This window comes from Ammospiza nelsoni, chromosome 4 (genome assembly GCF_027579445.1).
Source record: "Ammospiza nelsoni isolate bAmmNel1 chromosome 4, bAmmNel1.pri, whole genome shotgun sequence".
NCBI lineage: Eukaryota > Metazoa > Chordata > Aves > Passeriformes > Passerellidae > Ammospiza > Ammospiza nelsoni.
Genome location: NC_080636.1, coordinates 68,894,344 through 68,906,139, shown reverse-complemented (window position 1 = coordinate 68,906,139; position 11,796 = coordinate 68,894,344). Strand labels below are relative to the sequence as shown.

At 45.5% G+C, this 11,796-nt stretch overlaps 1 protein-coding gene across 1 annotated transcript in view; it reads right to left on the bottom strand.

Annotated features, from left to right (window-relative positions):
* Positions 1 to 7,408: 7,408 nt before the first annotated feature.
* FHDC1 (FH2 domain containing 1) overlaps positions 7,409 to 11,796 on the bottom strand; it is a 41,708-nt gene continuing 37,320 nt past the window's right edge. Inside the window, exon 12 of the mRNA XM_059471169.1 lies at positions 7,409 to 11,455. Within this exon, the coding sequence (XP_059327152.1) occupies positions 9,410 to 11,455 (2,046 nt within the window). The 3' untranslated portion in view covers positions 7,409 to 9,409. The remainder of the gene's footprint in view (positions 11,456 to 11,796) is intronic.

The window sequence follows — 11,796 nt, the reverse complement described above, 5'->3', positions numbered from 1 at the left end:
AGTACAACAAGGATAGCCAAAGACAGCCCTGGTGATTTCCAGAAGTGTGAGGACTCTAACTGGCCACATAGTGGATGCCTGGTTAAAAAACCTTTTAAACACAACTATCATGTATTTCTCAAACAAGTCCCTTTTGTTAGGCACATTTGTAGTGTAACAGAGACTGAGCTTGGGTTACCTAGAGTGGTTTTGGGAAACCACTTCAGGAAACACAGATCCAACCTCCCAGAGCTTCCACTTAACTTTGCTGTCAAACTTAACTCTGCTAAACAGGTTCCTGAATTGCTCCTGTGGGTGTCCCTGAGGCCAGCAGGCAGGCAGCACCCGGCCAGCCAGAGCCACTATCCCATGGCAGCCTCTGACTCCACGGAGCTCAGGGGGACCAGCCCAAGGCCAAGAGCCAGCACCAATGCCCCCAGTGCCAAAAGCCACCACAGCCTGCTGAGAACAAGCTTCCCCCACCCCAGCTTGGCAGCAGAAGCACATTGGGACTCCATCTCCCAAGTGTTTCCACACCCACACTGTCCCTGGAGCACGGGCTTGCCCCAGAGCCGCTGTGGACCCTCAGCGGGGAAAATCACAACTCCTTTCCTGCAAAGGCTTAATCAAGCAGAAATATGATAATAAAAGCTTGCCAGTTTGGCACACAACATTGTAACAGATCCAGTTACCAGCAATTAGACACTCCACCCCGATTAATTTGTGCTAGAAATCCTATGACAGTTTTAAACAGAGAGCGTGATTATGTGTTCAAACTATTTACCAAAGGTTGGGGTGATTTCTCTGTCATTTAAAATGTTGTATATTAAGGCTGGACATTTTATTCAGAGATATTTACTGTACTTTCAATGAGACTTATTCAGAGAAGTACTTTCATTAAACAAGAGTTTAAACTCCATCATACAATGGACCTCTGTGATTAGTCATGGACCCCACTGCCAATTCATGCTGAATTTTTAAGCTACACATTCTTGCAAATCTCTGCTTTATGGTCTTTTTAAATATTGTTGGTTGCCTCTATGATTAGAAAATGTCTCCTGCTGTATTTCCATATGCCCTTCTCCCATGGGCTGCTTATGCCACATTTCCCATTATTTCAGACATTGTGCAGGGCTGGGGACACCACAACCTCTGGGACCCCACGGCCACAGGGCTGTGCCCAGGGGCCTTGCTCCTGTGCTTGTTGCACAGACGAGGAACAGACCAAGATTTCCTGGATATTCCTCACAACTGTTTAAAGAGCTCCCCTTGCTAACCCCCCACTCACAACCTTTGTGCCATACCCTCAGCTGGCAACTCATCTGTAAATTGTCTTGCAGGGTCTGTTTTGGTGGTTATGTTGTTTAGTAGATTCAAGTAGTCAGTGAAAATTTGTTACATTCCTACTGCAAGGTACACAGAGAGAGAGCAGGGGTTAAGATTTGGCTTGTGCAATTCATATTCTCCCTACTGCCATCTCATTTGCTGCCTTACCCAATATGAAGTCCTTCAGAGTGTGAATTCGGACCTGGGACCATCTCCACTGGGGTATGAACCTGTCTCATGTTTTGCAGAGGCCACTAAAAGCAGGAGCTGCTAGATGATCCAGCCCATGCTCCATCCAGTTGAGTTTCAAGTCTCTGGCAACAGATTGCATCAAATCCCTCACAGTAACTCAGGCAGTATTTTGCAGCAATGCAAAAATACTTCCTAGATTTCTAGGCTTTCTGGTTAGCTGCTATTTTGCACACTCCAAATGAGTATTTGTACTGCTTGGGATGACCACAGCAGCTCTACTATAAGTGTGAGGGTGCTGGTTTCCTTCATAAAGCCACACTGCAAGAAAAAAACAAGCATCAGAAGCATCACGTTTGTCAGGAGACTTGCTGTTAACAGTGCAGGAATAAAGAGGCATCCTGTCCTGCAGGACACAAGGTAGTCATTGGGAACACTTGCTGTAACTTACTATTTTGTTTGGTCCTTAATTCCTTTAAGAAGAGGGTAAGCAAACCTCTGCCAGGAAAGGTTGAGCTGTTGAGCTCACAAGGATCATTCCTCAGTTTCCCACAGACTGATTTTGGAGCTGCCAGCACCTGTCCACATTCATCTGTGCTCAGGTTAACATGGCTGGACCAATCCTCAGCCTGACTCGTGAGCATCTCTCACCTCTCCTGTTGTAAATGTCCGCTGTTCCCACAGGCCTTTGCAATTTCCGGTGTTCTTTTTTTACCTCTGGTGTCCCTTAAGCCACAAACTTCTTTCTTTCTTGCATTTAGATTGTCTGCTGCTTTTGAGTTTTCTCTCGCATCTCTTGCCAAGCTCCTGTCTTTTGCTTGTTTCACTGACTTCACATCACCATCAGCCACCTCAGACTGGCTAACATTAATAATTGCAACATATTCCCAGCTTTCAAGCCATAGCCTACAGAAGACCAGCATTTTCCTTAGGGTTTTCCCATCTTCAGAACCCTTATTTCAGTAGCAAAATCCTATTCCTTCCTCTTATAACCACTTTGTGCTAAGAACAATGCCCTGTGGCCCTCAGCAAAGTGACCTATGTGTGAAGTTAGCTCTTCTTGGAGCAGGAGGCTGGGCTGGGTGACCTCTGCAGATGCCTTCTCAGCTCAATTATTCAATTGCTTAAGCTATAACCTCCTGGGAGGAAAGACTGTCTTAAACAGGATTCTGTTCTTTTTAGAAAGAACACATGTGAGCACCAAGTACTTGCAGCAATAAGCAGTGCTTACGGTATGAATATACTGTGTATGAGTTCCAAGTGCTCTCCCTTTCCTGGAGTGATTACTTACTTTCAGCAGAAGTAAAATTGAGTGATGCTCTTCAAGAGCTATCTTTGGGCTTTCATGTGATCTTAAGAAAAGGTTGTTGTCCTTACCCCAGCAGAGAAACCCAAAATATCCTGAAGCCTCAGTCCATACCATGAAAAGCTACGTGCAAACTTAAGAAACAGTAATACAATTATTTTGCTCTGGTGCACAGGGAAGCAGCACCAAACTGACAGCACAACTGTATTTGCTTTTGGTACCAAGACTATGGGTGGGGTTGGAAATCACTTCACCAAATGGCTTTTGAAGCTGTCGTCGACAGTCTTTCATTAGGGCTTTTCAGACACCGCAGAGCTAAATTAGTCACACCTTTATTTGAACAGCCTTTCCTCACCCACCTCTGCAAAATCAGCCCATGTGCTCAGATTCTCAGCTCCCTCACAAGCTGCTCGGCGTAGGGGGTGAGCGACGTTCACACGGAACAGAGGCAAAGATGCTCCTCTCAGTAATGGCCTCCCCCAGCCACTCGCTTGCAGTGACAAGGCACAGCTGCAAAATACAGACATGCAAGCCCTAAAAGCCTGAGTTCATTTTGCTCCTCTATTCCCACACCTTACTGGAAGCTGGCAGCAAAAGGTCTCAGTTTGCAGATTTTGCAGACAGACGTTTGAGAAGGACTCACATTGGCAGAAAGAAGAAAGGGATGGAGCAAAACAGCCACTGGAATCAAGAAACAGAGAAAGCAGGATGAAGCAAATGGAAGAGTACAGAAAGCCTGCCACGTGAAAATAAGATTAAGAGAGATGAGTTATTAACGATGATGGAAAATTTAAGAGGAAGATGGAAGATTATAACAGAGGAAACAGAAGTGGGAGGAAGCAGTCATGGGACATATAGGGGTAAATACAGCTGTAAAAGGGTGGGGAAAAAATCAAAACCACATTTACACCCATTTTTCTCCCTAACAACAGGGATTAAAGATTTGCATAGGGAATACGTCTGAATCAGTTTAAAATGCTGCGTGAGAAACACCAGAAACCAAAACATGAAGTGAGCAACGTGTCCTATTTTCAGCCCCAGAACTCAAGTGACTCCAGCAGCTTCTCAGGCAATTGCTTTCTGCAGCAATTCAGTGGAGTCAGGCACAGGGAAGTCCTGGTTTCTCCTGGAGACTGTGGCTTAAACCTAGAGTTGCCAGAAACAGCAGACAGAAAGGGATCTGTAAGGGTTCTGAACATGGTCTCCACTTGTGCCTATTTATTGCTGTCACTTTCTTCCTTGTGCACTTTTTCCTACAAAGCACACCAGTTACTGGGCTTCAGAAATTCCTAACACCAACTGAGTACATATCCACCTCAGATATATATTTAGTTCCTTCCCACAACTTGTGCTAGCCCGCCTGAAAGATGTAAAATCTTACTCTTTTGAAGAAACTACCAAAAGTGCACATAGAGAGTCAAGGCATCTGTTTCCCCAAACTTACTGAAAAGGACCATGAGGAGCAAGCACCAGAGGAGTGAAGGTGATAGTAGCTTTGTATCCCTCAGCCCTGCTTTACTGCTCTCTCTTGAAGGTCACCTTTTTACTTCTAATGACAAAGAAATTGAAAAATAAAGGGAAATAAAATGAATTGTAAACAATTATTTAGAAGTGGAATCAAGTATTTCCTAGCCAGCTCCTCTTGGGTACCCAAATGAACATTGTCTGGGTTCAGTTGCTAGTGTTTGTTTTCAGGGAAGAGGAAACAATCACTGGGATGTACTCTGGAGATAAACAGAGTTCTTGCTTTTATGCTCATTTTGCCACTGGATCACTGCAGCTACTGAAAGTATCTGCCCCTGTGCAGCAGAGTTATTTGAAGCCAACAGCTCTCTTTATGACTCAAAGTCCTATTGTCTAAAAAAGGACAAAAACCAAAGTAGGTAGAGTTTGTATTTTTGCTCCAGTTGACCCAGGAGGAGGCATCAGAGTTTCTGGCTTTTTTTCCACTCCTCTTCGCAACAAGTAAGGATAGAATAGGACAAACAAGGAGCTATTGTTCAGACCTGATCAAAAGCAGAAGAGGCACATCTCTGTTCAAAGGGAGTCTGTCTGCTTCAGATGGTGTGAACGGTCTCAGAAACTCGTGTAACTCTCTCCCCTCCATGCACACAAGGCCACCCCTGCTGAGCATTTGCTCAGCCACTGCCAACCTCACCCTGAACAACTGCACTAAAGTCAACCTGCTCGTATCTCCAGTGCTTCCATGCTGAAAGTCAGGACATCAGCAGCTGCAGATTGAGAATTTTTGTTTTCTTTTTTTTAAATCAGAGCAAGTTGCCAGCTGAGGCAACCAATGCCTATCCTGCAACCTCAGCCTTCAGGCTGAAAAGGCATGGAAACCAATTATATGGCAAGGAACAACCACTGGCTTGAAACAATTTTCTCTGAGTGGAAGTATTTGATGCTGATAGTGCCAATCACACACCTTGCAGCAAGTCCCTTCACATGTCCTTTGCCTCGGTGTCACTTTCTTTTAGGCTTGCACAGATACTTCTTCAGCTGCCAGCTGTAACAGCACACAAGATTTCCAGGATGCATCTTTCAACCAGGGGAACACAACAGAGTTTTTAATATCAGCTTGCAAGTAATAAAAAAGTAACGTATTTTTGGCTATTTAGATAGTGACGTGGCTAGAACAAACTCCTTTGTTTCCAGCAGCTGTTAACAATACCTGTAGGGAGCTGTTCCCAAGGCAGTTATCTCTGGCACTAGCAGCAGGAGGATGTAAACAGCATGTATCAAGTTAATGGAAAACATTGTGCAGCCAAATCTGAAAGGAGCAGTGTTTAGCTGGGCCTCTCTCACAGGGATTACGTTCTCACAGGCAGCAGCAGGCAGGCCTTGCCGGGGCTGGGCAGCCGGGGCTCTGGGCAGGGCTGGCCGAGCCGGAGGCACCGAGCTGGGAGGCACCGAGCTGGGAGGATGTGCAGGGACAGTTCAGAGCTGGGAGGATGTGCAGTGACAGCCCCGGGCTGGGGGATGTGCAGTGACAGCCCCGGGCTGGGGGATATGCACTGACAGCTCAGAGCTGGATGTGCAGTGACATCCCAGAGATGGGGGATGTGCAGTGACAGTTCAGAGCTGGGAGGATATGCAGTGACAGCTCAGAGATGAGGGATGTGCAGTGACAGCCCTGGGCCGGGAGGATGTGCAGTGACAGCCCCGGGCTGGGAGCTCGGGGTCAGTGCCCAGGGAACACTCCCAGCACAGAGCTGCCTCGGGAAGGGTTAGGCAGGAGGCAGCGTGTGGCTGTCTGCATCCATCCACACAGACGGACCCTAAGATTAGAAAGATACTGACAGGTTATTTTGAATGACATAGTCCAGGCTTGTGCACTGTGGGAGGTGTGATGGGAACCCTTTCTGTCTTTCTTGATAATTTAATGAGCTGTTGTAATGAGGGATTCACCGAGCCCCTCATCTGTATGCAGTTCCCACATGAGATGTGAATATTAAATTCCTCCAAGTATGAATCAGCACCTCTTACTCCCACAGCTTCCCTCTATCTCTCAATCTTCACCAGCTCCACAGCTCCAGATTACCCTCATGGTCCCTTGGGCTCACCCACTTCACTGCCACCTCAATAGTGACCAGAGGAGATTGATGGACCCAGGTCACAGCCAGAAGCATCAGCCACTCAGCAGAACCAAGCAGGACACAAGGTCTGAGTTCTTTTGTGAAAGCCAACTGCAACCAGGCGAGTCCGTGCCCTGCTAGCCTTTGGGAAAATTGTATGGCATGGGAAATTTAACCTATAGGGGCATCGCTGTCTCTCACACCTGGTAGTTTAAATAATGAATTGGTAATTATAAACCCTTTTGACATAAAAATGAAGTTTAAAAAACAAACTTTTGAGACACACCTTTTGATGGTGAAGGGCTTTCCCACGTAGATTCCACCAGCAGCCGTCACTCAGCACTGGCAGACAGCAGGTGCTTGCCACTCCAAAAGGGGAGAGACACTCACCAAACTAGAAAAGTCAGAGGCTAAACAAGTTTGCAAAAAGCAGCAATTCCAGTCCAGAAATTATTTCCATAGCAGAGAAGAGGAAATGTTCCCTGAGGACAAGGAGGCTGGCTGGATTTCACTTTTTTTCTGCTGAATAGATGTTCTTTAGTATGCAATAAAGAAGGAAAAACAATGGGAGAGTGGGACAAAACTGAAAAATTCACAATTGCAGTGCAAAAGTCACCACATGCTCCTGAAAAACAGGCTGTTCTGTATTTCCACAGTCCTGGGAGTTGTAGACCAGAATTTCTCAATAAAGTGTGCTAAGCTCAAAGGCATGAAGATAGCGACAGATCCAGACTTGTCAGTGCCATGAACATTTGTCTTGGCCACAACATACAGTGTGCACATGAAGTGCTGCATCTACCTCTAATGCCTTCTATGTTATACCCAAACCTGTGCAGAAAGTCCCAGCCCAAAAATGTTCAGAAACTGCAGTTCAACTGCATGTCCCAATATAAAAAAAAACCCAGGATTTCAAGCACCATGATTTCTGCTGTAGAGTCCTTCCCACAGTCACCCACCCAGACTCAGCTGCTTGAGATCTCCAGGACCAAAGCCAAGACTGTAATAGGAAGGAGAAAGTAAAAACATCATACCCAGTAAATGGGAACTTTATTAAACTACCGAGTTACTCAGAAATGTATAAATGTTCCATTAAATACAGTTGGTTTTCTTTTACACAGATTTATAGAAATTTATTTACATGTTCCAAACACATTTAAATTATTTTTCAAGATTGCTACCAATAAAATTTGTTGCTTTCTTTAAAAAAAATGAAAAAGGTCAATCATCTGCTCTTGCAGATGTGCATACATCCATACAGATACAAATATAAAGGGAGATGCTTTTGTATCTAACCCACAATGGAGGCAGTAACCAAAAAGCTTATCCAAAAAGCAAAATATTTGCCCTTGCAGAAAAGTGGGCTCTATAAATTCTCCCTGTGGGACAGACACAAACAAGAGGCCCTGTGCAATACTTTATGGTGTTTGGGTATGATGTCTGCATCAAGATTGGCTGGTACGTGGGAGGAGCCAAAGGCCCCTTGCCAGATTCAAACCTCAAAGCCAGCTGTCCCTGATACCAGCCCGTGAGAAGCATGTGAGCTCATTCTCACTGAATTACACTCTCCCAGCACAGAGGGACAGAGCAGACAAACAGATCTAGCACTAGCATGTCAGTGCCACTTGTCCAAAGAGATTTCCCTTTTGTTTTTTATTTTATTCTTAAATGAGGCTTCATTCATAAGTGAATAAAAGGCAATTCTTTAAATAAAATGCTTAGGAGAACAGCACTTTCCCCACCTAAATACATTTCTATTGGGAAGATGCACAGCATGCTGAATGAGTTTCCCCGCATTCTCTGTATCTTAAGTCTTACAGAAGTTAAAATTTGTATCTGCAAGTAAAAAGGGGTGTTTTTACTTTGCAAGAAGCTTATCAAATGCTAGTTTAATTCCTTTAGACTCTTTAAACATAAAAAAACCACATTTGAAGCAACCAAAGAACTCTACAAAAACATTGTCATGCGTAAGCTCTGTGTTTCATGCTAAATATTCTTGTTGACAAGGAGCAGGAGTGGAGGAGGAGGAGGAGGCAGGGAAACGAATGGCTCAACCAGAGCCATTGCAACATTCAAGTAGTTTGGTAGTATACAAACCAGTGGAAACATGGAATGGTAAGAAAGTGCTCAGTACTACATTGCAGCCTTCAAGAGCTGAGCTGCAAACATCCTGATATGTATCATAAATATATGGCACTTCTGTATGACCAAAAGCTGGCAAGTTTGCTTGTGATCAAAACAACTCAGGAGTAGTCGTCATGCCAATGGCCCTTCCACCAGGCACAGCCTCCAGCTGTGCTATCCAATGCAGCATCAGCCATATCCACTTGTGCATGCAAGACAATGCTGCCACATCCTTGGAGAACAAGCCTCCTGCCCAGCAGAAAGCCTTCCCCAGACACACATACGAATTCATAAAACATGCTATAAATTCTTCAGGGAGGTTAAAGACAGCCATAAACAGCAAAGGTCTTGTTTTACAATTTTTTGGCCAGCAGTTCCCAGTCTGTCCAATTGCCAGCAATGGACTTTGCAACAGGCAAAAAGAGCTCCCGAATCCAAGGAATTGATAGCAATGGAAAGTACAATCACCTAAGTTCATTTCAGTACTGTTCCACAGGATTCATTTTGACATCAAATAAGAAACCAACAAGCACAAAGGCTTGAATCCTAGGAAGAATCTTATATACACACAAAAAAACTGGCCTTAATCCACGTTTTCTGTCACAAAGTGTTTCATCTCGTAGCTAAAACTTCTTAAAACTTTTTGGCTTTTGGTAACTTTTTTTATCACAAATGCGAAGATTTGCTGTTCTGCTCACATTCCATCACAGTAGCTTTAAATACATTCAAATTCATAAAAAAGGATTTAGACCAGAACACAGCTACTTGCCCTTTTCCAACAGTGTGCCGTACTTCAATAAGCACATGATGCCATGTATTGGCAAGGTTAGTGTTTTAAGGAATTTCACTACACAGACATCCAGTGCTTGGACAAGTGTTCACATTCCAAGATTAAAAAAACCCCTCTCCCTTATTTCAATAATGGCTTCAGGATTTTACCAATTGTGGTTCGGTTTGCATCCTTCAGTTTAAGTGATGCCTTTTCCACTGTTCCCTGTTCCTTTGGTGCAGGCTCTGCTTTGGTGCTGACAGCTTCTCCCTGCAGGACGCTTCTTCCAACCACTCTGGCACTGTTTGCTCTCTTTAAAGTACTCACGCTGTTCTCCTTTGGATTTGGATCATCAGAAGTTGCTGCTGGCTTCACTTTAGGCAGCCTCTGGGACACAGACCTTGTGATGGGGGGAGGTCTGGATGAGGTGGATAGATCCACTTTTGCACGCTTTGAAGAAGAGGCCACTGTATTCCTTGCAAAGTTTGGGACAGCAGGTGGTGCTTTGGGAATACTGACTGTGGCAACCTTGGTGTCATCTGCAGGGGTCTGAGGTTTTACACTGGAGCGACACATCTTTGTTTCATCTGTCTTTGATTTGACACTACTCCTAATGGGTTTAGAGATTGGCTTCTTGAGAGCGACTCTGTCCCTCTCGAAATGAGCACTGCTTGAGGTGACAGTGCCCCTTCGTAACTTTGGCTCTTCTACTGACATGCTGTGCCTGTAGGGACTTCTTGGCAGCGTGTCTGTCGTGCCTCGGACAGAGCTGCGGTGAGACAGCCGACTCTCCACAGCGCTGCTTTCACGAAGGGCTGGCTTGGCTTCTGGCTTTTTCACGGTGCTGGGTGCCCTGTTCGACCGAGAAATAGGCACCACTTTCCTCATACTTTCATTCTCGGAGGCATTCAAAGTTCTGACAGGTCTGGAAGGAGCTGTGTGGCTAGGGCGAGTGCCACTGGGTTTTGTGGAGCTTGGAGATCGATCTTTTAGAGAGTTTGTCTTTGGTCCTACTAGATCTTTATTTTTTATGGGTTTTTCTTTAGGAAGGGTGTGTTTGCTATCAGCATCATCCTTATCCTTGGCAGAAGTGTGAAGAGACAAGTCCTTGTCAGAGGTGGAATTCAGGTTTGAGAAGAAAGATCTAGCCTTGTGTGGAGCATCATTGCCAGAAGAGCAGGCTTTGCCAGCCTCACTTCTTATTTCGTTGTCTGCCAATTTAAAATCGTTTCCCTCTTCAGAGTCCAATGTCAAAGAACAATCAGTTGTGGTATCTGACATGTAGCATGCTGGCCCATCTTCCCTACTTCCTGAAACACTTGTATCCATAGACATAGGGCTGCTGCTGCTGGGCTCTAAAGCTTCAGTCTTGCAACCCACTGCCCTGGTTTGATGGTCACGGGCCTCTCTGGAACTCCTGCTAGCTGGAGGCAGCTCATCATCGGCAGTGCTCACGGAACGGAAGCTCAGATCATCCAGAGTCTCCAGGTCTGTCCCACCAGCATCCTCTAAATATATTAAAGGTGCATCTTCTGCAGGCTTTGCTCCTTGGATATCAAACTTTCGTAGCCCTTTAACAAGTTCACGCTCCTCAATTGCAAGGGCCAGAGCACTGATGTCTGTGGACTCCTCACAGGACGCGTTGCAAGTGTGCAAGTTGTAGTCGGTGCTCCTCTGTGAGTAATGGGCACCAGGGCTGGCTGAGCCGCTGAGGTGGCTGGGCTGAGCTGGAGGCACCTGCACGGGGCCACCACTTTTCACTTCCATTTCAGACTGCTGGTGCAAGTGCAAGGTATTTAAGTTGAGATCTCTTGTCTCCTTGGATTCCGTCCAGGCTACGTTAGGTTTTGCTTGCCGGGTGTTTGCACGGGGAAGGCTGTTAAACTTGTTTGGATCCTCATCTTTGGAGATTTCCAGGAAACTCTGCAACTCCCTGTCTGCAGTCATCCCCAAAGAAAGTCGAGAGCGTCTGGAATTTGTGTTTCTGTACAAAGGGCTTTGAGGCCTCTGCTGCAAGAAGGGAAGAAATTCTCCAAGTCCATTTTTAGCCAACATCTCTACATCATTTTCACTGCTGCTCCGCCCAAAGCTCCCAAGCTCTCCAGCTGCCCAGGATCGACGCTTCTCCTCCAGCTCCTTTTGCCTTTGCAGACTATGGAGCTCCTGGATCTCTCGTTCCCTATTCTCCTGAAGGAGGAAAATCACAAATATGTGTCTCAGAGGACAGTGTCCTATGCATAAGAACAAGGCACACTCCTTCCTCTCTCCCTTTATTTCTTCCCATCGAAGTTAGCTCGTACTGCTGTCACCCACTCCCAACCTCCAATACATACACACACATGAAATCACCGTGGCAACCACAGCCTGCAACCATTAACCCTATGGAGAGCAGCTCCCTGCATAATTAATGGGATGACACATCCATCTGGTCAGCATACGCAAAAAAAACCACCAGACCTTGCAAAGACCAACAAATTGACCCATTAAACCTAAGCAGATTTCACATCTTAGAATTGCAGAACATGCTG